Source organism: Botryllus schlosseri, chromosome 6 (assembly GCF_051294905.1).
Source record: "Botryllus schlosseri isolate E-star chromosome 6, Bs_hap1, whole genome shotgun sequence".
NCBI classification, from domain to species: domain Eukaryota; kingdom Metazoa; phylum Chordata; class Ascidiacea; order Stolidobranchia; family Styelidae; genus Botryllus; species Botryllus schlosseri.
Genome location: NC_137241.1, coordinates 10,808,742 through 10,835,699, shown reverse-complemented (window position 1 = coordinate 10,835,699; position 26,958 = coordinate 10,808,742). Strand labels below are relative to the sequence as shown.

General features: G+C 40.3%; 2 protein-coding genes across 4 annotated transcripts; one reads left to right on the top strand and one right to left on the bottom strand.

Moving 5' to 3' along the window:
- Window positions 1-1,736: 1,736 nt before the first annotated feature.
- On the top strand, window positions 1,737-5,728 carry LOC145440907 (uncharacterized). Of its 3 annotated transcripts, none has more exons than XR_013915649.1 (11): window positions 1,737-2,273; window positions 2,344-2,431; window positions 2,499-2,601; window positions 2,673-2,773; window positions 2,832-2,868; window positions 4,301-4,370; window positions 4,437-4,495; window positions 4,560-4,780; window positions 4,844-4,979; window positions 5,035-5,214; window positions 5,428-5,728. XR_013915649.1 is itself a non-coding variant. In XM_080318679.1 (11 exons), exons 1-11 carry the CDS (start codon window positions 2,206-2,208, stop codon window positions 5,474-5,476), a joined length of 1,107 nt encoding a protein of 368 aa, XP_080174805.1. In that variant the 5' UTR covers window positions 2,079-2,205; the 3' UTR covers window positions 5,477-5,728. The 3 variants fall into 3 exon arrangements, 2 of the variants coding, with proteins under 2 accessions (XP_080174805.1, XP_080174806.1); XM_080318679.1 differs by having other exon boundaries at window positions 2,079-2,273; window positions 5,040-5,214; XM_080318680.1 differs by lacking the exons at window positions 4,301-4,370; window positions 4,437-4,495 and having other exon boundaries at window positions 2,079-2,273; window positions 5,040-5,214.
- On the bottom strand, window positions 5,718-13,386 carry LOC145440906 (E3 ubiquitin-protein transferase MAEA-like). The gene is made up of 10 exons (XM_080318678.1): window positions 13,229-13,386; window positions 12,908-13,093; window positions 12,601-12,669; window positions 11,918-12,052; window positions 11,047-11,246; window positions 10,175-10,232; window positions 8,264-8,448; window positions 7,324-7,448; window positions 7,204-7,268; window positions 5,718-6,191 (listed from the first exon to the last, which is right to left on the bottom strand). Exons 1-10 carry the CDS (start codon window positions 13,262-13,264, stop codon window positions 6,096-6,098), a joined length of 1,155 nt encoding a protein of 384 aa, XP_080174804.1. The 5' UTR covers window positions 13,265-13,386; the 3' UTR covers window positions 5,718-6,095.
- Window positions 13,387-26,958: the final 13,572 nt, after the last annotated feature.

Here is a 26,958-nt window from a genome sequence, read left to right as displayed (position 1 = left end):
GTAATTGTAATTGTAATTTGATATTTTTAGCATGGAGTAATTGTAATTGTAATGTAATTGAAACATGCATGAAAGTAATTGTAATTGTAATTGTAATTGAACTGAAATACTGTAATTGATCCAACTCTGGTACCAACACTACATTTGTAACTGTGATACGAAATTTAACTACCGTACTGAATATTCACCCGCTTTTCCGACATTCCTTCTCTACAAAATGAATTCTGACTATTCAGTACTCTGTTTAATGTGGACGCCAATACCATTGCCTGAGAATTTCAAATAAGCCTTTCTGAAATGCGATGCAGTTGAATTGAATGACAAATTTCATACAAAGAGCATATCGCTGCATCACTTTGACAAAGAGTATACGCTCTTGAAATTGATCTTTATCCCAGCTTGACCAGTAATGCAAAAGAAATTGCATCGATTTTTGGAAGCACGAACGCACGTGAACAATAGTTTTGAACAATGAAATTCACGAAGAGCAAGCTAAGATCACGTATTTCGGACGTCCATTTTGAATAGGGTCTGATTCTTGTTTCATCTGACTTGTTACCAGAAGTTGAAAACCTTACAAAAAGCAAGCTGCGTCAATTGTCACAATTACTCTGTGTCGTTGAAGTGTAAATACATGTGTCTTCGGATTGGTATGATTGAGATTGCAGCAATGTAGGATAATATACCGAAGTGAGCGTAAAATATAGTACTAAGAAAAAATCCGGCCCGCCAAAAGGTTGTACATCCGAAATTTGGCCCGCGACTAGCAAAAGATTGCCGACCCCTGCTGTAGGCAGTCAGTTATTAGGTCAAGGGCAGTACCTCGGATGCCACATAAAGAAAGTTTTTTGATTAGAACAGTATGATTTACAGAGTCGAATGCCTTTTTTATATCGAGAAAGATGCAGCAAGATGGTTGATTATCATCATTGGCTTAGTAGATTTTTCTTGTCATATCTAAGAGTGCATGAGTAGTATTCATGTTGGCTGTAAATCCAAATTGGCTGCTGGTTATTAGAGAATGTTTTTTAGAAAAGTCTAAAATTCTCTGGTAAAGCAATTTTTCGTATACAATAGCTATACAATTCAGCACAGAGATAGGTCTGTATGGTTCCCAACAGAATTCTTTGATCCCCTTTTATGGATCGGTATAACCTTTGCTTGTTTTAGGTGGGTAGGAAACATGCCGTTAGCAATCATGAAGTTGAAAAAAAGACAAAGTGGATTTGATAAAATGGGTGTTAAGTGTTGTAGGAGTGATGTGGAAAGGGTATCAATACCAGGTGATTTGTTCCTTCTTAAGGAACACTGCCTCACCTGCCTCATTGGACCGCACGTCACTGTGTAGCCTATTTGAAAACTGCATTACCATACAGGTGCAGCCTAGTCTGTCATTCTCTTTGAAAAATCAACCGATCGTGCAATCCCAGATTTTGAGGCGCGCGATGTCGGGTACATCGAATTTGCGACTGATATTGGTCGCCGGCGCGACAGCATTTGAAATTTGACGATTTTGTAAAGGGGTCCGCGCACCTAAATCTGTTTTGACCTCTAAAAGACATTGTTTATGCAGCCACGAGAATAATTCTTGTCGTCGCCATTAAAATTTACTAACAAGTTGCTGCAATATAGATAAATTAAGGACGAAAATCAAAATTTGTCAAAGAGCCAAAAGAGCCATAGGTTCCCGACCCCTGCACTAGGCTGGCCCGGGAGTTGACGCCAATTTGCTTTACGGTGTTTCCGCTTTACAGTTATCGTTCTTGAAGCTCTTCGTCGCTGAGGCTCATCAAACCCCAATTTAGCGTCACGCCAACATCTTACTCCACACGTGTAATGATGTATTTTACGGACGAAGACCTCAACCTCATACGGCGGTTCTTCGTTGTTTCCCAACCCATACAGATCAAATGGTTTGTCGTGGCAAGATGGAACGTGAAACGTGACTGATGGAAACGTGAAATTTGTAGTAGGATAACGACCAACCATAACCATACCAAACAACGGTGTCATCAACTACTGTTTTTATATTATGTCCTAACAGAATGCATGAACATATGTGTATTATTAAGAATTTGTGCATTGTGCAGTCACAAAGTTGTGAGAAAGTACATGGGCCTTGTAGATCGCGAGCGACTTGCGAGAAATAGAAAACCGTCTCTTCTTCGTTGTTTCATATACGCTACGTTTTAGAACTATATAACCATGAGTGAAGAACGCGCTAAGGGCAGCGGCCATCCAACACCAGAAGAGGTTAACCGACTGAAGCAAAGGTACAGTAATGCCAAATATAGTGCTTTAAGAATCCAGTTGCTTCAAAATTTCTGTGATCACAATTCTCAGAAGTCAATACCAGCAAATGCTTGCTGGAGTCGGGCAGTTGTCAGACATTTTGCCCTCATCGAATTCCGCCGACAAATCGAAATCAAAGGTTAGCGCGAGCCGCGAGCTAACGTTTAGTCCTATCCAACTTTTTATCATGTCGTGATTGTTTGCAGCAAATCATATTGTCGGAAGCTGTACAGTACATACAATACTTGAAGCTCTGCATCAATCAATTAGGTAGAGAAACCGGACTAACGGATGAAGAGATCTCTAGCAGTATGCTATACGCACTTAACTAATATAAACCTAAACACGTGAACGTAAGGAGATGAGACGAATCATTTCAGATTTGCACTGGGATGTTCCATGCGACGGTCCTTGCGATTGTTTGCAGAAACTGAAAGACGTAGCGGATGACTGCGACAAAAATAATTGCCAATCCTATGGGGTTTGTTTGTTTTGTTTTCTTACCTTCCCGCGGGTCATTATCATATTGTTGTTTTTAGGTGACAATACCGGAAACTTGTGAAGATGATTCTAGTCGTAAGTTGGTTTTACAGATAGCCGTTAATCGTCCATGATAAACATTCCCGGATTAAGGAGAATTTACTTGTTAGGCCAGTGGTTCCCAACCTTTTTCCACCCGCGTACCATTTCGAGGATTTATGCAATGCTCGCGTACCACCTACATAAGTTACGCGCGCCGAAGGCGGTCAAAAATGTTTCCACCGCGTTGAGCTGTCGAAGGCGGCAAGACAGAAAATAAACCGCCCATTTTAAGCTGCAGTATATGATTTCTGTGGCGGATCCATTTGGAATTCTTGTGGTCAAATATATTAAAACAAAATTTGCTTAGGTAAGAATCCCAATGCTTTACGACTAATTCCCTTCCACGTAGGCTAGGGGTGGCCAACCTTTTTGCCATTCACGGCCGCATGTCAACTATTCATGTAGCCCACGGCCGCATTCCCGGGCATAGTCGTAATTGACTTATAGGTTAACTGGTGAACTCCGGACTAATCTATTTAATCATATAGGCTTGCTATACCCACCCAAATCGCGAGTGGTCACTGGTGATGTTATGGACTGCAGGCATTGCCGCGCCAAGCGCGAATTTTTTTAAAGATTCACTATTGAATTTTGTGATTAATTTTAGTAGTTTTACATATTACTATAAAACATTTATCCTGTCTCACCCCATGGATGTGGTCATATTCACCGGTAGGGTTGATGGAGGGGGTGTTTTCGAAAATTTAGGTCAAGTTATAAATGATGATGCATCTTGGGGTGGGCCAATTGTTCATCTTCGGGTGGGCCAATTGTTATTTGTCACTTTGTTGCATGCTGTTATTTCTTAACCTCGCATCAGGATTGTCGGTATGGTAAGGTGTACACGATTCCGAGTTGGCATTTACATATAGGGCGCATCATTTCCCTCTACTCTTCGAATCTGAAATGTGGGGCTCTTATCGCGAAGGGCCCCACTTAAAATCGAAAAATGAAGACGCATTAAATCGCGCCCAGCGCGAAGAAAATGCCAAGGTTAATAAAATCTATCAAGAAATCGGGAGTCAATTCGTAAATTCATATTTCATGTTGACGGCCGCCAACACATAGTAATTGAATTACGTGTCCACGGCCGCACAAATTCCCTGACGTAGGCCGTCATTGGTGGGATTGTCCCTACCCACGACGAGGACGGCTTCAAAAAACCTAAAGTTAACCCCACCAGAACTAATAACTCTCTTCGGTCAAAAAAAACAGAATCTACCTGCGTACCACCTGGAAGACCTTCGCGTACCACTAGTGGTACGCGCGCGTACCACAGGTTGGAAACCACTGTGTTAGGCCAATAGCAACGTCAACTTCAGACGATGTACTCACATTGTGCTTTTTGCACCCTTTTTGACTACTGTAGTCTACTAGATATAACTAGGCCTACATCTACATTAATGCCGCACATCAACTTTTGCAGCCAGGGCCAAAGTTATGCGACGAAGTTCGACGCCTACTTCTACAATGGTTCCTGCAGACACATTGCCTAGGTTGCTTATACCTTCTTGTAATCTCATAGAAATTCCATGACAGACTTATCGTTTCCATTCACGCAGAGTTTATGAAAGACGAAACACTTACTCACGAAAATCTAGCGGCAACGGAGCTAAGAATAGTAACATCCATCATCGTCTTCTAATACATAGCCTACATGGGCGACATGGTTCGTCGTTTTTCAGGCAATGGTTGGCGATTGAGCCCGATAAAATCGCCCGAAAGGTGGTTCTGTCCGTGGCTGATGTTTAGCCGACCTGGAGCAGTACGCGCTGGCCAAAACACGGGGAGGTTTCAGTCTCCGCCCGGTCCGAAGTGCGATATTATTACGCCGCCGAGCAGCTATAAGAGAACAATAATAGAGGATTCGCCGAGAAATATATCGAATTCTCAACACTGGGAAAACGTAAACGCGGGGACTGTATGATATACAACAGCACCCTTTGGAAAATATCATTATTTGGTATAGGTTAGCGTTCGGAAAAGTAGTAGTCCGTGGATGCCACAGCCAGAGAACAAACACGAAAGCATTGAAGATGTAGCCGAAAGGATAGTCACCCATTACGGTCAGTCAGACTTGGAGTTATCAGACGATGACATCGACGGTAACAACTTTCCTTACCTAATCTGAAATATCGCTGATTTGCGCCATATTCTAAGCGCAGGTCATGTCTTGTCAAGCTCGCACCCGCTGGATAGCTTCTTGGACTCTTCGTACACTGAAGACGAGTCCGTGCTCTTAGTCCGAATCGAAAATTCGAATTCTCGACCTCGACCGATATTTCTCTCCCCTGGCAGCAAGGAGGCAATTGACAGAAATCTTGTTCGTACAAGTGCCCGGTCAGTAAAGTCGTGTGTTGCTACATTGAGATCAGGATCAGTTTTATTGACAACTATTATGACATATACCGACTTGTGAACCTCATGCCGGTTGCCAGACTGTTCAAATTATATTCGAAAATCCAAAAGGTTTTCGAGATCTCCCATAACAATCACGACATTCGTCTCCTATTATCACCAAGACCTGACTTACGACTCCACCTCTTTTCGCAGAGGCAAGTTCACTTCTCCCGGTGATGTTGGATCCAAAGTCAAGAACTGATCGTGAAAAGAATTCGTGGAAACCAGTTGCTGTTTGGGTCGTCGACAATACTCGAGCTAAAGCTACGAATCGGAATTGCGAGCGGACGTGTCGGGCCCACCACTTGCCACTTAGTTAATAAACTAACAGATGTAGATCTGTGGATACTGATATATCGTGTCTAACCACCCAAGCGACTCAACTTTTCGTTGTTGGTTCTCAATTCATTAAATTCCAAATTCAATACACATGGAATACAGTATAAGAACGCAATGGAAGTTTATTTCAAAGAGTAAGAGCAATTAAAAATTCTATTTGAAGCATCATTTGGATACATTATATCTTCACTACCGTCAATTGGCTGAAAACGCAAATCCACTGCTGCCGGAAGCATTGACAATAATGTGCGAAAGCAGGAATTTCGGGCATTCTTGCTACAGCTTTGATGTTATGTCTCCACACTGTGGCGCCACTTTCCGAAAACACACCACCACCTCAAGTTTTACCACTATACCCTCGCCCGCATACAGCTTCGGAGGCGTGCATGGACGGGTGACGAGGAACCCACACCGTCACCATTGATACGGACGCCAAAAACAGAAGGAACTCTTTGCGCATATTGGATCAAAACGTGCCAGATTCACATGACATACACTTTCTCTACACTGCTCTGAGGGACCTCCTCCTTTGTCCTGGGACAGCAAATTGTTCCGTTTTTGGCGATGAGCCGTAATCCCTAGAACACAATTTTGAGATATACAAAAGTTTCGAATATTTCTAACAGAGATAGTCAAAGTTCCAAGCGTTGGAACTTAGGTGGAAGTAGAAGTAATCTAGTGAATTTATACTAAATTACAAGTATAGTTTTCCAAGACATGCCAAAACTACTTCAAGTGGAAGTCGCAAATGAAGGTCCAAAAATACTCAAGTAAATAGCTTCAAAAAGTATATCTGGCACTGGCATACTACAACAGGTATTCGGAGGTGGTTACCTTTGAAATAGTAAGTGGCATCTTTGCAACTGACGCAATATGATAAGATAGGCTTACCATATTTCGGAAATGAAAAAAGAGGACACTTTTTCAGAAATTTGAGACAAGCAAAACTGGAGAAGAATTCTCAAAAACAGGTAAATTTCACCCGCTTCATGATCGGTTGACTAAAAAAAAAAAAAAAAAAAAAAAGGTCATCACTTCCGCTCAGAGCTCAAAAACACGTTTTTCACTCCACATTGCTAGGTGGATGACTAAAAAAAAAAGGTCTTCTTTTCGCTCAGAGCTGAAATCACCACTTTTCCCTCCGAAATACCCGCCGGAGCTTCACTTCTGCGCTAATTTGCGGCATATCACTCGCAATTTCCTCTAAATCTGACCTAAATTTTCAAAAAAGAGGACAAAATCTCAAAAAAGAGGACAAAAGGGCGTCCTCCGAGGACACTTTCAAAAAAGTCAAAAAAGAGGACGTATGGTAAGCCTATGATAAGAGGCCCCACAATCAGATGCAATATCCAACAATATATTCACTATTCAGTCACCGAGATAGGGGGAGGGATATTTTGCTCAATGGATATGACAATTCCACTCATGAAAGTGCCCAAAATGTAAAAAGTGAGTAGCTAAGTTAATGTGTAGGTAGTCCAAAAACGTAACATATTTAGTAAGTAGCGGGAATTAGGCAAACCTGCTTGAGTATTCCAAAAATTGAAAGAACATCGTTACTGACCACCCGAGAATATCAATGTAACCTACCATTTCTCCATAGACATGACCATTCGGCAGCATCATGGGCGGATTGTTCTCATTCATGACTTCGCCTATTGCAAGACGCATTTTAGCGGGACACAGGGCATTACAACGTTTACCATTCACCTGTAATTCCGCAGATCAGCCTTGAATGTGTACAGTGAGCGTAAGGTAAAGATTCTGCGAGTTTGTTGAAAGTGGAACTGCAAACTGGGCAGTCTGGGTTTTTTGTTACATCTCGGTAACATTGGCTGATAATAGTATGAGTTAGGAAAGCATAACACATTCATACAGTCATCGAACAGCTTGATCACAGTAATCCTCACGATGGATGCCATCAAAATTGCCACTGTTTACTAATGCTTCCTGCACTAGTACCAGTCAATTGTAGGTTACCAAAGGGCGTTTATGAAGCAATTTGTGACAATAGGTCCCAGGCCATCAGCCCGTAGTACAGGAGTTCTTATCCTGGTGTTCACAGACTACTTTTAAGCAATCCATGAAAGGTCAAGGTTGAAAGTAACACTATAAAACCACATTGGATTGTCCATATTTATAAGATCTGTCCTTATTTTGTCATACTTTCAGTGCTCACCGATGACCTTTTTAGTCATCAACTTTCCAAATTTTGCGGCTACAGGGTTCACGTAAATACCCGGAAAAAAATTAGGATACATGCTAATACAAAGTTCATAACCCCTGCCTTAGCGCAACAGGTGATGCTATTCAGATCTAATCAATGTGGATACATAGGCCTTACTGTGAATCACAGGAGAAAATGAAGCTCATTGAAGAAATCAATATATCCGATCAAATTACGTTTTACAACATATCTGAAAATGTAGATGCTTTACTACTTTGACAATCACCGCAAAGGTAAATTGCTAAAATACAACTAGCAAAGGGAATCACTTGGGAGTATCTAGTCCCAGCAGAGGTCCTTAGCTGGTCTTCCAACATCAATTTAATACATGCAAATCAATCCTCATTACGAACAATCGATCATTTTGGTGATAGATGCACGGCACGTCAATCTATTAAACAGGGTATTTTTGAAAAAGGATACTGCGTTTTCAATCCAGATAATCCCGATTGTAGAGTGAGCTTGAAGACCGATACGTCGCTTAACTGGTAAAGTCGATAGTTTTCGTAGCGAAACTGCTCCTTCAATTCTTGCCACCGCGATTGCGACAAAAGATCTTTGTACGGAGATACGTGGGTATCGGTTGGGAAAGCCAGAAGACCCATTACCTAAAACGGGTGAACGACACCGTCGCAATTGATACATGAAAAAATGATCAATGTGCTATTCAATTACAGTGCAACTAGTCCCTACTCCCTATTCCGAAGTGTACAAACTACTAGACTTTCAAAATTCACAACTCAAAGTATCGATATTTAATAATTTAAAAATTTGCAACTAACTAATAACTGAAAATACGAATTACGGAATTGCAAATGAGCTAAAAAATGTTGGGAGATGAAATCGGCACTAAAAAAGCATCGGGTTTCAAGTTCGAAATTGGAGGATTTTTGACAACCAAACCCCACTCCCAGGCTATGCAACTATTAGTAGTGATGACTCAGAGCTAGCAATAGCTGCAACAACATCACCAAACAGAAAACGGTATTACAATTTACTCCAAACGACGACTCATGTTTTCTAGTTCAGCAATCATTTTCTTCAATTCACAACAAGAACTGGAACTAACCCAATTTTAAAAATCGACAACTAGAACTAGTATTACTAAAAACAGTAGTTCGTTGACCGTCAACTAATTAGATTGGTAGTACCAGTATGTCCCTGCAAGTCTGTCCCTATGCCATTCAAATTTCGTTTTCACGACACCGGTAGAGGAGAATGTCGTTATTTTCAATACTGCAGCTAAATTGTTGAAATGATATAATTTTAGGCCAGGGGTTCTCAAACTGTGGGCCACAGGAGCATTTTAGGTAGGCCACATAGTTATTTGGAAAATTGTAGAATTGGTGAAAGTTTAGTTATATTTGTTATGCTATTTGCTCAAAAATATATTAATATTATCGAATTATACGTAGGCTACATAAAGCTTTTCATCCCACTCTGATGACACGTAGTGGCACGTATGGAGTCACAATGTACAAGTCAAAAATGGGAAGGGGAAATTGCAGGTTTCGTGGCCCCGGCTATGACAACCTACGACTAACAGCAACGAAAATATTTTCGATTATATAATAACTGAAAGTCAATGCTGAAGTGACCAAGTATTCCGACGAGGTCACAAGTCGTATGCCGTTGAAAAGGGTGTGAATTAAACTTGGACTGAAGTGTATTTGTCGTAGATGTACGGTACTTCGGCAGGTTGTATTATTGTAACATAAAATACCCGTAATTGCAATTTATTAACAATTATCAACTTCTTGTGGAAGTATTATAGGGCACCACCGCAACGAATCATAATGGATTGAGAATTTAGCCCAGCACATCAATCTTGGAGCAGGTCTAAAACATCCTTCCTTGAAATCATTGTACATAATGTAAGAGAATTATGTGAAGCTGGCCCAGAATTATTATATTATCCACCACCATACCGTAGTGGAACTAAAACTCCAATCAAACAGTGGATGCGGGTAATAGATCACTGGGTTTCGCGACGCGAGTGGGTCAGTGGAAAGCCAGAATGTACACAAGAGTTTTAAGATCTACTAAACCCCCAGTTGCAAAGGAGCTCGAAGGGGCCCAAAAATTATTTCGTTTGTCGTTTCTATGAGATTTATTCAATTGAAAATGTTCATCGCGGTCTAGTTTTAAATATTATTAATAGTAACAGAAAAATGCGCATGTTTCGGAGAAAAAGGCATATCGACGCCGGCGATTACCGCACATTGAACAGGACTATGACTCTCGGATAAGAGGTGGGCCAAAGAACATTCTAAAAACAGAAAATGGGCCACGATCAAAGTGAGGCTGAAAACCCCTGCTTTAGGCTAAGTTTACCTGTTTCACTTCATCCAACTGAGCGCCTTCCGCAAGAGCAAAGTATTTCCTGGCGTGTCTGTGAAATGAAGCAAGGATGGAAGGTGGAAAACAGAAATTGGAAATCAACCCGTATCAAGTGTTTTGGTTAAGAAAAAAAATGAAGAACAGTGAGTTAGTAAGAAACATGCCTTGAGTTCAAGACTGACTCGAGACATGGAGTCAAAAGTCGCGAATTGAAATTTTTTGGAGCCATGGCAGGAGTGTCTGACTTAGATTCGAGTTACCGAATGAGAGTGAAGAGTGAAATATTTTTGTGACTCTGAGGCTGAGTGCAATGCGAGTATTCGATTGATTCAATTCCGAAGAGTATCAGATTTTGGGTCTAGTGGAGTATTAGAGCACTACTGATTATGACGCAAAGCTGGACGTTTGACTTGGAATGTTCAAATATGTAAGACTGTCTTTTATACATCCATAAGAAAATAATGCTAGTTACAATGCATCAAAAATAAGTCTGCGTTTCTTGCCATATGTATGTCAAAATATTGTTGTGACGTTGCAGGCCGTTCACTATCTCATTGAAATGACATCCCCACAAACTTGTGTGTCTTTGTGCTACAAGTTTTGGATGCTGCAGTACGTCCAGTTGCTTCAAATCTCCCGACATCGGAAAGCATAGAAACAATAATTCTAATTAACGAGAATAATTTTAGGTATAAGAGCCGTAGAAATGTGGTACCGGTACTCTATAAAATCATCTTTTAATTCTCGAGTCGAAATCAGGGTTGAGCATAAGTCGAGTCTTCGAATAATGAGAAAAGAAGACTTGGTTCCACCAAAGATGTTTATGGTGCAGTGCGGTTTTTCAGAATATCTACGCACAACGTTACCTGATGGCTTCCACTCGTTGGTTGCATCGGACATGTTCCACAAATTCTTGAAGACGGAGACTAAACTCAAGATTGCTTTTAAGCTTTCTAAGTCTCGATCGGTTGTCGTGACACCACGCGAGGCATCTTGTACTGTCATAATTGTCGAGGGCTTGCTCCACTTCCCAAGCAGTGACAAACACATCGATATTGACCAGATCCTGAAGAGGTAGTCAAACCAAGTTAGAACGAGGATGATGACATATCAACAGGTAATGTGCGTATCATAAGGAGAAGTGCATTTACCCATCCGAGCAATGACATTTCAAGACATTTTACAGCATAAATAATGATCTGAAACTTTTGTATTCACAAGACACAATGACAGATGGTCCAAACAGACTAGTCTGGAGAATAAAACCCACCAAATAAACATCAAATCGAAGCTACAAATCAGTGCTTCAAACAATTAAATCTGGTATATATTCGGTTAAACAGTTTGACTTTGCCACTCTACTACTGTGCAATGAATTTCGTAGTAAATCTACCTTGAGTGAGTTCTCTTTTAAACGGATGTAAAATGTAACACTGTTACATGCCGCATGTCTACATGTACACCGTACAGACTAACACAGCATTATTATAAGCATGTCCAAAAGTCAGACTGGCGGTTCAATTGTGGTTTGTGAATGAATTTAATCAGGTTCACAGCAGGCTGTGTTGCAAATGTCTTGCTTGTGACCAGTCGCCATGACTATTGACAAAAGTACCTCCTGAACCTCTGTGTCGTGGCATTGGGAGAGCAAGTAATGGGGTCATTTGCCTCAACTCTCAGGGTTTCTAACGTATGACATGAGTACGCGAAAGTATAGTCTCCTAGTGGGATTTTCACCTCTATGTTCGATTCTTTGGCAAGATTTAGCGCACTGTTATAAAATCCAGAACGTAGCAAGTGATCGACAACCATCCTGTCAAACCTTGTTTTCTTCCACTGGGCGACAGCTTCAGGTGATGAGTTTGCATGTTCCTAGAAAAGTAAGGCAATAAACGTAGCCCAGAAATATTTCATCTACAGCCTATATACCGTAATGTACAGAACTAGGGATTTTGAAAATCTCAACTTTCTACAAGGTTATAGTCAAGAATGTCAAATACAACTCTCTCATACATACATGTCCTATATATTCCAAACATATAAACACAGTGAAATTTAGAAGGCTAAGTTATAGTCAGTTGGGTATGTAGAAAGCTATCCACCACACATAGCCTAATCTTAATCAACGAAACTCGTAATATATTATTATAATTCTATTACGAAAAATTGTCAAGTTCTGTACCAGAAACCACAAATTAATTCATAATCTTCAGCGTCAATGTCACAATTCTCACATTATATATATATAGGCTATTAAATATGCTAAAAGAAGTAATAGTTATTCAAGCTTGTGTCAGGCCCGAGGCACAAACTAGGAATCATATCCTGGAAGTTGTGTTTTTGGATTTCTCGCATTAACCATTATTAATGCCAGCAAATAGATTGTAGGCAATATAAGAAATTTCATTCAAGATACTCACTTTCAAGTGTTCAACTCTTCTCTTACAAAGTCTGGCACTGCTTTCTTCAAGCTCAATTGCATCACCAGCCTACACGAAAATGGTTTATCATTAGATTTGAATATCTTGTGTGGAAAATTTGATAAAATCACATTCTTATCTCTTATATCTCGACTGCTAAGATGAACTGATTTTAGGAGCGTGAAATGAACTTGTGCAAATAGTAATACAAATGAAAACTGAACATGCACCAAAATATAGCGTATTTGGATACTTTCAAAGCAATATATATTTGTTCAAGTCACTCAAATATCGTCAGCACCCTCACCTTCCTCTTCATGTTGGTAAGCTTCGCAACAACTCCATCTAATAATGAAACCACCGACCCAGCAGTTGCATCACCGGATTCGATACATCTTTCCAAGTCAGTGAGAGCTCCTGCGACGCCGTGGAATTCTCTATCGATCGTTTTTTGAGCGGATCGAAATCGCTTGTTCAGTATCTCGTATGGTACCTAGCCGTACACATTAAAACAGAAAAAAAAATCAATGTCAAAACTGCTGTACCTGGATATGCGTACTGTACGCCACCGGCGCTGTAGATGGCCTTAATCCCACCGACAAGATTCAAGTATAAGGTTTATACTCACCTTCAGAGTAACATATTCCTGCACTTTGACATCCATAACAATATTTATAAGAACGAACGCGCTGAAATGCCGAGTTGCTTAGTTTTGCACAGTTTGCTACATTTTTTACCTTAGCCAGACCCAGGTCGTCACGGTCAGCCGACTTTTTCCATTGTTATTATTGTACCACCGAGTTCATCAACAGGGCTGGGGCGCTGGGCGCAATGGATCCATGTACTTGTATACTAGTATCTGAATAGATTCGAGCAGTGAGATATGTTTTCTGGAGAATTTTTTCAGTTGACCGCACATTCGAACCCCCCCTTTCAGATGCTTTCACGCCCCCAGTTTGAGAACCACTGTACTATACCAAGGGTCTGCAATTATTTTTCTCCGCGGGTTAAATGATAAGCCGAAAATACGTTGGCGGGCCGAGTCAAAAACTTAAGCTGTAGGCTATTCTCCAGCGTGTTCTTTTATATTTCTACATTGAAAGCAGTGAATTACACTGCTAATAAATGCTGCTCAGCGGATGTGTTGGTATTAGGAAATGAGAAAGTGGAAGTCAATTACCAAACATAAATATTTATTTGCCGTCAAATTTCGAAACAATTTTACAAATGAGGAATTTTGAACTATTTTTAAACCCCTATCCACGTTTTTGTATAAATAGCGTTATATAATTATGCCATAATTGTGTAAACACTTTCCAAAAACATGTTGTATGAGCCTACGGACGACTATTACCATCCAATATAACCGACGTATACGATATGGGATGGTTGCAACCTTCGAAATAGTCGGTTCAACAGTTATAGTAATATACGTAGATATAGATCATTGGTACAAAATGAATGTTCTGATTATGATGATGACCACCAACCGTAAAATTAAGGCTGCAAGACGATGTAGTCCTGGTTAAAGATATTTTTGACCCGTATATGACAGGGGTTGGAAGACTATTTCGCCCAAGGAGCTATATTTACCCTAAATTTTCAATATTGCAGCAAACAATACGTTCATGTTGCCAAATTTATTCCACTCGAAGCTTTTCGACTGGCTCTCATCAGGAGCGAACGCCAGTAAATGAGGTTAACCAAGTTCGAAATATTGAAAGAATTCTGTCGTTGTGACGTAATAATAACAAGTACACAGAGTCGCGAACGGCAGTAAACAACGCACGGTAGCGGTACAACTATCGATAACTAACAGGGTTGTAACCAAGTCACAAGGCTCCGAGTCACAATTAAGTCAATCTCAGACTCGAGTCAAGTCGAGTCATTTTCAATTCACCACCGAGTCAAGTCCGAGTCCAAGTCACCGAGCAGAGGGTCGAGTCCAAGTCATTGTGTTGACTGCCCAGTTTCCAGATAAAGGCTTGTTAAATCCACTTTATATAACTCTGTTTGGTGATATCGAATGTTTCGCATTTATAATATTCTAATTTTCGTCATTTTTAGCAGTTTCTGGACGCATTTTCAAGTACTAGTACCAATAGACGAAGTCCCAATAGTGTGATTACTTAACTATTCCTCGAAATTACAATGAAACGTCGGTGGCCTTCGGAGTCTCGAGTCATATGACTTGGTTCGAGTCATGCGCAATGACTCGAGTCCAAGTCGAGTCAATACACAAATTGACTCGAGTCGAGTCGAGTCATTTCCGTATTTTGAGAAAATGACTCGAGTCAAGTCGAGTCATCTGAAAAACGTGACTCGAGTCGGACTCGAGTCGAGTCATGACTCGAGTCATTACAACCCTGATAACTAAGCTACGTAGGTTAGTTATCTATAGTTATACACTTTCACGGATATCGTGTACAGAAATATACTCCAGTCATGTATATAAGTATTTACATAGATAGATACTCAAATAACGTCGCATTAATTCAATAAGTTTTACGTCAACCACCTATTGTAAATTTGAAATAATCAGTTGGAATATAATATTATTCATTTAATATAAAGAACATTTGTTTTTTGTGCGATTTTCGCCTGTAAGCAATTTAGTGCAGCTTCTCAAAAGGTTCCAGCAATGGTCTGCCATAATATATTCATCTCATCTGCCCTAATATATTTCTGTTGTTGTTTTGATGCCTTGGTGGAACCTCTCCACTTGCTAATCAACAAGATCATCGGGAAATATATGAAGATGACTGAACAGGAAGTGAACTTTTATGCTCGTTCCAAGTTTTCCATATGCAGATACGAATTTTCGGACCAACTGTTTGCAGTGTTGGGATGAATCGTGTCAACTTTTTCGTATGACTTGACTTGACTCGAGTCACTTTGGAAAAATGACTTGACTTGACTTGACTCGGAGCTTCAAAAATGTGCATTGACTCGTGACTCGGAGCAAAATTTACGAGTCAATTTCAAGTCATCAAGTAAACGGTGTCGAATAAATCACTGTATCTTGTGTAAGTTCGGATTGTTCGAGATACGCCGGTGTCACTTGTGAGAGCAACCAGTCATTCACTGATTGTACGATACACTGATCCTCGATTGGTATATCACAAATAAATTGACCGCAAACTAAACAATCACAGCTTACGTTGTCCTAGTAGTAGTAGAATAATAATCTAAATAGCAATGAGTCTCTGTTTCTTAGACGGATCAATGCTTACGTTGCGCAGTGCTCACCTTTGTATGATCTAAATCGAACAAATAGTTTGTGCGTTTATATTCTCACGGATGTAGATGGATAGTGTAGGCTATTTTGCCATTTCAATTTGTTTGAAGTCCTCGAAGCTTCGTATTAGGTCCTATATTTTGGCTGATATTAACTGACTGTAGCATGAAGCTGTACGTACAGTGTACACTTGCTGACATATTTTATTAACAGTTCCAACGTCATTTTGCATGTATATTTATCTAGATATTCGGTATTTGATTCGAGATAAATGATCAATTAATCTATCTTTTACTCGGCTAGCAACATTTAATGACTTTGAATCATCACTCACATATCGAAAATTCAATTTGACTTGAATTGTGACTTGACTCGTGACTTGACTTGACTTGACTCGACTTGACTCGAGTCACCTCCAAAAAACGAGTGACTTGACTTGACTCGAGTCACCTTTGAAAATCGATTGACTTGACTTGACTCGAGTCAAAATCTGCAATGACTCGAGATGACTCGTGACTCGAAGGTAGTGACTTGATCCCAACACTGACTGTTTGTAGTTGAGTGTTTTGTGATCAGTGATCCTCTGAAAAGTTTTATTTACGACATCTTAGGATAAATGCCATGCAGTGTACTCCTTCCTAATATGAAATTGGAATCTTTAATCAGTATTCGAAAAGGAAATCTATCAAAGATACCAGATTTAAGCTTCTCGTTTGATAAGGACACTAAGGGTATACCCGCTTTGTTGATTCAGCGAAAAATTATCCATTTACAAGTCAAAAGAAATGAAACTCGTATGAGTATTGTAGTTAACCTTTTTAAGGACAAATTTTATAGCTTTATACTCCTCTTTAATGTTGGTAGAATGACCAAGTGATACTTTCGTTGTGCAAAAGTACAATTTTTTGGCTTGACAAACTGCTTTTTTGACAAACAGATTTTTCGCACCAGGTCATGTTAATATTGATAGAATGGCTGAGAACGACATGAGGGTTCTTCATAGTCAATTATCTATTTATGCGCACTATAAAATTAGAAAAAGCTACGATTTTCTTCCTATCAAGTGAAATATTCATGGGTAAAAATACAGTAATCTTGGGGTATTTTATGGGTATAAATATCTCCCGAACAAGAGCCAATCTGGAAAAACTAATGTGATATTCGTAATCAGCAACCTCGAAAACCCCAGAAACGGCTCTCAGATGTTCTTCCAATTTTTTTTTCATTTTGTTGACCAGTGTTATCTATGGAATGAGACACAATCGCGGGGTATTTTTAAGATTTTCCAAATTTTGGACAACCCTAATAGGTACTCAAGTAGAGGTAGAAGTCCAGCGTCAATTCATACTCAAGTAGAAGTTAAAGTAATATTTTATAACTAGGCAGCGCCGTAACAGCACTTCGCCAGGCCCCCTAAAACGTTGGTCTTGGGCCTCCCATATGTTGATGAACCGAACTTCTGGGGGGCGAAGCCACAGACCCCCCTCAGGCTATTCGCTAATTAACGCTACTTACTTTTCCTGTACATTGGGCCGCCGTTTGGACCCGCAATATTATAATTAAACATCTTAGGGCATATACCTGTTGGCAGGAACGGTCTTGGGTCTTGGGATCCCATAGGGTGATAAACCTACCCCCATCACCTTGTTCGCCTTTGCCACGAAATGAGCTACTTATTGAGCCAGCGCGAAGCGCGGAAATTTTCGAAAATTCATGATAAAATCGGTCAATAAGATTGGGAATTGCATATATATTGCTATACACTTCTTGTCCTCTCTGCTCACGTAATCAGATTCACCGGTAGAACTGAGTGAGGAGTCCTGGAAACTGTAGGGCCCGTTGGTATGACTCCATAACATGATGTTATTTCGTGACCTCCTGTCTGCTCTATAAAGAAAATAGAATCGCCATAACGTAGGCTATACTAAACTAAAAGACGCACACGATTTCAAATAGGTATTTCTTCACTGGCATATAATTTTTCCCTGCGGGATGATATTGTCTTGTGAGGTTCAGATTGCCAAGACAGTATTTTGCATATATAACAAAGTTTTCGGTCAGCATTAGGGCAGTCCTTTTCGGCCAAGGTTTTCTCGCTGCCGATTGCTCTGGCACAATTCTTGGAGTCGCATGTTACATGGCCTACTTTATATAACTTGGTGCGTCGTGGCGCGGTAATGGCCAACGCCGATATGCCCATTTTTATAAATCTTGCGTATTTTTTCTTGGGTAAAGAGTGCCCAAAAATGAAAATTTTTTAAAAAGTTGCATAAATTTATCAAAATATACTCTATAATTTATGCGAATTCACGAAATAATTTTGGGCCCCCTTCGAGCTCGCCCCCCCCCAATTGGGGGGTTTGGGGTGCGGCAGTTACGGGCCTGTAACTAGGTAAAAAATTTAAGTATTCTAGGATTAGTTTTTGATATCAGTATCAATTTATTAATCTCTACTTCCTTTCAAAACATCACAAACCTGCGATACAATGAAAAGATAGGACGGCGTCGAAACGACTTGGAGTAGTCTTTGAAATCAGACACCCACCTGGGCCTAGGCGATGTAAGGAAGAGGAATTCACCGCACACTGATTGAAAAATAAAGCGACACGGCTGTGAAGCATTTGAAGACAAAAATATTTAGCATTTGATGTGCCAATAGTTTGGAGAGAGCCACATGGACATGGAAAAGATTGTTACTTTTGCTCATGTGGTTTTCTTTTGTATTCAATGTAAAAAATCAGCATAAAATTCAATATCCAATTTGGCTGGTGCAATTTGACCGATTCCCAGAGGTGGTCAGTAACGAAGTACTTCTACTTTTTCGAAGTACTCAAGTAGTTTTCCTCTATTTCTGGTACTTACTCAAGTAGAACTTGTGTTCGCTACTTCTACTTCGTAATATTTAGTGAACTACTTACTTACTTTTCGCTATTTTTAGTTTGTCAAGTAGAAGTAGTTCAATCCCCAATAAGAAAGATAGCTGAAGGAATTTCGGGGCTGTTTTCACGCAGTACCAACATTTAATTTGCACAAAAGTCATGAAATACCATGAATTTTCGTTGCGCTTCGCGCACAGTAGTTATGGCGTGCCAACTATGTTTTAACGATAGTATCGCTGAATATAATTTAGATACCGGGTTGCGTTGTTCCGTTCACACCGCATTGTCGCCTATATCAGTGGTTCTCAACCTTTTTCACCTCGCGGACCGGTAAAATTTCAAAAAATGTCTGGCGGACCGGTGAACTTTCAAAATTGAAATGAAGCCAAAATGCAGAGTATGCAACCGTTTTTTGCAATTATATGGTGCTAGAGAGTGAAATTTAGAGGGTTTTGATCGTATTTAATTATTATTCATGATGGCATCCATGTGATTTTATGGCAGTGAGTCTGCCGAGTCGAGGTAAAATTGCCTTGTCCAGATAAACGTGCTACCACCGAGAGACCTTTACAGTCTTTCGCGCCGAACGCCGTGGGCTTAACCGACCACGCCAATTCTAATAATATTCTTATTCTCTTTGACAATATCGAGAGAAGAATCGTATCGGAGTCGAACCAAGCACCTTTTCGTGCTACATTGCTCATTGCCCACTGCCACCGGTAACAGGTTACTCTGGAAACTAGGCTATCTGTACGAATACAATGCGTGCCGCAAGAAAACACATCACAGCAGCTATACCGGCCATCCGCAAATCCGGGCCGAAAAAGCACTTCGTCAGCCCAACCCAAAAAAGCTGGTCTTGGGGCGCCCAGAGGGCGATTAGTCAAACTTCCGGGGGCTTCACCCCCAGACCCTACAGTTGGGTGGATGTTTTCACCTGTACTTGTGAGCACTTCCATTCTACTCAGCGTAAGCAGAGAGTTTACGTAGCTTAATCGCGCCAATAGCGAAAATTTTCGATCATTCACGAGTGAAGCGGTTTTCTCGCGCCCGAATTTTTGGCCCACCTTTCGGAGTCCCATGTTAACCTAAGCTTCATTATGCGTTGGCACGTCGTGGCGTGGTAATGGCTGACGCCGAAATACCTATAAATCATTCCGTATTTCTCAGAGAAGGGCACCTAATATAGCCTAAGCAAGACATTTAGGGATACTAAATCGTGCAAAGCGCGAAAAGAAATTGAAAAATGTTAGAAAAAGTTTCAAATATGCTATGATTTATGATTTATGTTCATTTGCGAAATAATTTTGAGCCCTATTCAAGCTCGGCCCCTCTCCAATTGGGCGGTTTGGGGTGCCCCCGTTACGGTCCTGCACAAAATGAATGAATCGAAAACCAATGATCAAACTGTGCTGTTTATAGCGATGAGTCGGCTCGTATCTGTTCTGTGTACTTGTCACTTGCTTGTCGTCAAATGACACGTCTTGAACTTTAAGTCAAATCGAACATGTTTTCAGCCCTAATGTTACCTCATCACGAAGTTATGAATCAGTTCAAAATTTGATGTTTCATTTATTTTATCAATAAACAAGCCTTCAACATTGCATCTTGAAATTAAAGTATAAAATTCTAATATGCCTGGCGGACCGGCATAGATGTCGTCGCGGACCGGCGGTTGAAAACCACTGGCCTATATCAAATATTTCATCACAGTAGATATGGACCCCATAACGCCTGAAACTACCGTTTCGCAATCTAGCAATTACCTATTATACCTAGCAGCCCATGACGTGTCCTAATCTGGAAAAGTGGACTTTGACTCTTTTTTTTAACGTTAGACCTGTTTTAGCAGACCAGCACCGTTGAAACTTTCTGGACAAAAGACGTGAAATATATTTTTCCGCTTTTTAGAAGTAGTATTTGTATTTTTCTTTCAAATACGAGTATCATACGTTGAGGTCTATTTATAGCAGACATGGGGTGATTACTTCGTGAATGTAATCGATTGCGATTACGATTACGATTACAGCAAAATCAAGAAGTAGTCGATTACGATTACGATTACATTGGAAAAGTAATCACGATTACATTTATTTTGCATCTTACAAGTATTATTGGAAGACAATATATGGAATGCGCTGAAAAGGCCTAATGAGATAACAACTTTCTTTAAAAAAGATGCAACAATTGCCTGTTACGTCGTAAAGTACCCATTGCCCATTTTATATTGGACGATTTATCGCACCCAATGATTTGCATTGTTGCCAGGTCCACAACTGCCGCACCCCAAATTTCCTAATAGGGGAGCGAGCTCGAAGGGGACTCAAAAGTATTTCGTAAACCAACACAAATTATAGACTATTTTCAAGAGATTTCATGAACTTGGAAATCGTCTACGAGCATCGCGATTTAAATGTCTCTAGATAGCTTGATTTTGAAATACATAGCCTACGTCTCCTCCTCATGAAAAAAGCATGCATAATTTATAGTAACAGGCATTTAGACGTCAGTCAATACCGCGCCACGACACACCAAAAGACACATGCAGTTTCGGCCAACATGCGAATCCACGAAGTGTGCTACTAATGAAAGACATTGGCCGAAACTTTGGGTATGTGTCCATTGTCAATAGCCGTGTGGCGTGCTGGGTGGGCGTGACTAATAGTCTGGTCCTTTCAATCTAAGCCCCCAATGCATATGCCACCCGGGCACCCACAGAGCATTAAAGACATGGCAATTTGTGTGTGCGTCTCACGCAAGTATTTCTTTTAGTCTGCTACGTTTTGGCCACAACAATATCTTTTGAATATATAACAGACCGGAGGTCACGAATTAACAACATATACCCTAAAGTAATTATTACAAGATACCAGATGTTATAATTATGAATTACGTGCTCCCAACTCTTCAGGTAAATCTGACCATCGGGGGCTGAGAGAGGATTAAAAATGAATATTAATATAATGCAATTATCAATATTATTGAGGAAATTAAATCTTCAACTTCAAAATTAACTACCCTATAGGGGCCCAAGACCAACGTTTGGAGTGGGGGACGATTTGCTGTTTTTGTCCTGATTCTATCTACAGGTCACGCTAACATCGTATATAAGCCGATGGCTATGGCGGCAGGTCCAAAAGTTGAGTAAAGAATTGTGAAATAACGCCACCCGTTTCAAGCAGAATCGTATCAGAATAAGAGAAAGTGAACATAAAATTCTGCCTTCAACTTAATACAGATAATGTAATGCAAGCGGCCATTACGAGAAACGGCTCTGTTATGATATATATCAGTAGCTGTTGGTTTTTCATGCTTCGTCGTGGAAACCGTAATGATTTATTTTGCAAGTAGGCTACAAAATTTCAAACCTTTGTCCGGTGTACGTTTGTAATACGTAGGCCTACTGCTCGCCAAGCAGCAATGGCCAAACTGCGTTTAACTAAAGGGTTGCCATACGTCCGGAATTTCCCGGACATGTCCGGAATTTCACTGTTTAAACTAGCGTCCGGGAGGAATTTCTAAATTATGCCAAATGTCCGGAATTTTGAAGACTTGACGTAGGCTCACAATTTTTTTCGTAAATCAGCATAAAAACAATCTTTTATGAGAATATTTATACTGAGGCATGATATTTTTCGTCGCTCTGCGCGCGATTCGCTATCACATTTATTGATTTTAATATGGAGACTACCACCCCCGCAAAACTGCAATAAAATATAAATAAAAACAACCTTCATTCACTTGAACAAGTCTAATGGTAATCGCAATTATAGGAGAACGGTATATTCCTAGAGATCGTTAAGGCCATTTAAATGCTCAAAAATAGTGGTTCCAAACGGGGGGGGGGCGTCGTTTGCCTTTATTCTGGGGTTTGCGAATATGTTGAACGTAATCAGCTTCCAAAATAGCCCGTGAATAAGTCCGGGCAAAGGTGCCGACTTCTTTTGGTAATCAGCTCGTCAAATCTGGGCCACGGAACATTTTCAAATTTGAGATGGAGTCGCGACCACAAAAGGTTGAAAAACACTGGATGTGGGGTGTTTATAAAGGTCCGTGGTGCGCACCGTCATAAGGCTGATAAACAATCTTATCGGTAGGATATGAACATGACTCAACGATGTACGATTACGCTCCCTGTATTTTCGAACTCATCATCCTCCACCAGCTGTACCGCTAACTCTGATCGTATGAGCGGGGAGTACTATCTATATAGTAATATATGGAACCCATATTATTGACAGAATTCATTCAATTAATTTAACGACCAGATGCATATAGAAACCAGATTCACATAGCAAGCACCCCCCCTGCATCGATTACCCTATAGTGTGGGCTCAAAATAATTATTTATTTATGCGGTAGGGGGCTAAAAACATGTGCTTTCGGTCCCGGTTACACAACACAAAGCCACATACTCTTGAACCGGATCGTGACCACCTCTAGACTATGAGCAAAGCTTTGCTAGTGTGACGTCATAACTCATTTTGAAATCCACTAGTGGGCGCTAATAAGTGTCCGGAATTTGGGTTGCTGAAATATGGTAACCCTAAACCAGGGGTCACCAACACGCGGCCCGCGAGGTCATATTTTGCGGCCCGCCACTTGATTTGAAATTTCGGAAGAAAGCTATGAAAACCATTTTGAAATCGTGAAATTGACTACAGTTTCAACACATTGTTGTTATTGTTTCAAAATACGGCTATATTCGGTGCCCAACATCATTATTCGTCACTAGCTTTGGCTTTGGCGATGTCAACAGCATTCCATCGAGGGAGAATAACTAACTGATATGAATGAGCTGGGCCTATTGCTTTGACGTGCAATGGCCCCGACACTGCCAAGACCGAAACGTTCGGAAAACGGCATAGGGCCGCGGTTCTTAAACTGGAGGGCGCGCCCCTCTTGTGGGGGTGTGAAAGCATCTGAAGGAGACGCGGACCTGTGGTTAACTGAAAAAAAACTTTACGCTTCGCGCGATTTACAGCACGTTCCTATTTTGTGTATAGTCCGGAATTCATATAATAGAACTCTCTCATCAATTAACAATCATAGCCTTCCATGCCATCAAACTATCTGTTGAGATTGCTAACATTCTGGTTGCACTTTGTGATATGACGGTACGGGGGAGCGAGATTTCTCAGTATCATAAAGGGGGCGTGTATGAAAAGTTTAAGAGCCACTGGCTTAGGGCTTCCCCGCAAGGTAAAGCTTAAAGTAGAGATGGTCTTTTAGCTAGTAACGTATCTCGCTAGCCCCAATATCGATTCCTTGGTGGCTGAAAAGCGTTTCCAGGTTTCGTGCGCAGCTCAGAGCTCAAAATAAAATGAACTTGATGATAATGATTTTTGTTGTATTTGTATTCCTTTAATAAGATATTACTTCTTTTGTTGTCACTATGCTCGTTGTCTATGTTACTTAGCACGGCGCTGGACTGACGTTGAGTTTTAAAACGTTGTTGCGTAGTGTATATCGATATTGAATACTTGCGGCCCGCGGCCGCTACAAAATTTGAAAAGTGGCCGCGACCCATTTTGAGTTGGCGACCCCTGCCCTAAACTAAGCATATCCAAACACCAATACAAAAGTTGCTATTTTAAACTAGGCAGAGTGGTGATTAATTATCCTGCTGCGATGTAGTGGCGTCTGGAATGTATTGATAGCCTGATATACAGCACGGTGAGTGTTCTTACAATCACACTAATGTACGTCGAATATCTATTCACATGTGTGGATAGCTGGATACTTCTTACGCGATGACGAGCTATGCTAATAGGCCACTTCTGACGTAATAATGAGCAGTGGCATTTGAAAATCTGACATTTGTGCTATCACTAACTGTTATAATACCTCTTCCTTGTTCACGAATGTTCAGTAGGGCTCTTCAAAAATGACTTTTTTTCTCAAATCGTACTGGCTATACTTGATGAAATTGTTAGGTTACCTAATTTAAGCCTGCACACAAAATTTGGTTCAATTCCAGCCAGTAACCGCTTTGCTACAGGAGAAGAAAGTTTATATTTATTATATGAAAATAAATGATAAAGAACTTGAAAATTTTCTGTTCGCCCCATGAAAGTGTTAGGCTGTCTATAGAAACGATGCTCACCAAATTTGGTTCAATTCCAACCAGTGGAAGCGGAGTTATTGCCGTCGAAAAATTTGGATTTGAAAAAAATAGTATTTACGGTGACCGATTCTTTGTTTATTTATTATAGTTGTGCTCATCGTAAATACTATTTTATTCAAATCAAAAGCTACATTTAAAGAAAATCATGGCATGGCGTTCGCCGTCATATTATAAGACATCTAGTTCAGTCGAAGAGCGATACGGATAAGTTGTGCCAGATACAGCTTGATCAGCTTTTGACAGTCCATGCGAACGAATTACGATCATTTTCACAACTACTTACTTACTTGATTTAAAGTCAGTCGATTCTACTTCTACTTCAAGTAGTTTTAGGTTGCTTATGTAAGAAGTACTTCTAATCGTACTTGGTAGATTTTTTCGTTGCTACTTCTACTTCTACTTGAGTGGCTTTCTTGACTACTTTGACCACCTCGGCCGATTGCTCATGGGCCGGATGTCCCAGTTCCATTGCCGTCAAAAGTTTTACCATCAGTTGAAGAAGATTCTCTCGATGAAGAGTCTTTGTCTGAAGAATGTTCTCAGCATGTGTATGATGGTGATCAGCAGCCATAAAAAGTTGAATCAAGCTGAACTAAATAACTGTCTCATAAATTTGAATTTGCCAAATTAATCTGCTCTTATTGTAGGTTCCCCAGATAAAAAGCCAAACATATACTTGACACTGATACCCTTGTTGCTTGGTATATGCATCGTGATAGTGAGTACACACGCTTCTTTGCATCCTAGCCCTCTTTAGCCTATTGTGTCGATGTTCAAGGTCTCATAGAGACATTGGAAACTGTGAATTGCGCCTCTTTATTTATGCACCTAGCCTAAAAGCTGTTTTGTCGCACAATGCAAATCAATGTGCTTCTATCCCTGTAGCTGGTACAAATGGTCTTACGAGAATATGAAACTTTTGATTTCAAATTTGGAATATAGTACTCAAACTACTCAAACGTGTAAAGTTTTCGTTGATTTTGAATTCATAAGTATGCTACTGGTTCAACTGTGTAGAACTACAAGGTATCCTTGTTCTATGTGTGAATGGGACGGTAAAAATATTTGAATTAAACGTAAGTGGGCGGGGCGACAAATCCACCGTTTCCCCCTTCCATTTTCGACTTATACATTTTGACTGTGCCACTACGTCTCATCAGAGTCGGATGAAAAAGCTTTAGGCCTACGCAGCCTACGTATAATTCGATAATATGAATATAATTTTAAGCGAATAACATAACAAATATAACAAACTTTCTCGAATTCTACAATTTTCCAAATAGCTCTGTGTGGCCCACGTCAAAATGCTCCTGTGCGGGCCTACAGTTTGAGAACCCTTGAGCTAATATCATATAGGTTTCGACTTGCATGCGGTCGTTATTTTCTACCAATAGATTCTCGGAGTCGTCTTTTCTGCCCAACTTTCGTTGTTATATAATGTCTTCTTTCGAACATCATCGAAAAATCTTCGTTACGTTTGTGAATTTTTTTTTGTGAACTACGAACTGCTATAGGTGTTCCTATACGACCACAATTCTTGAAGACCCAGGATTGTGCGGAAAATTTATAGATCGTATGGCTGTCTGCTATCTTACATATAACAAGGTCTGTCAAGATCGGGAAATATTTGATCAGTCGGGCTATGACGTCGGAAGAGAGATTCAGAATGAGCATCCGCGCTCGCATGCTTTCGATAACTACAAATAATATTTATTTCTAAAGAAATACGCGGGGTACTCGTTGTAGTATAACGTATTTATTTTTGTGTGTTAATGGTTTCCGATGCGGGAAGCAGTGATTCTCAAACTGTGTGCCGTCACGTATTCTTAGGTATGCCGCGAAAGTTTTTGAATTTTGGAAAATAATTATATAAATATTACAATGCATGCAGAAAACCATATCCGACTTAAAAGATCTCGAAGAAAGTATCTGATTTGATTTGTTTCCTGCTCCTAATTGACAAACCCATATATAGAAGCGCTCGACATATCTTAAGCACATTTACGGACTTCTGCATGCTGCACTGCAACATTTTGATTTGATTTGATTTAGTTGGGTACAGAGCAGTGTTGGGATGACTCGAGTCCTGACTTTACTCGTGTCAGACTCGAGTC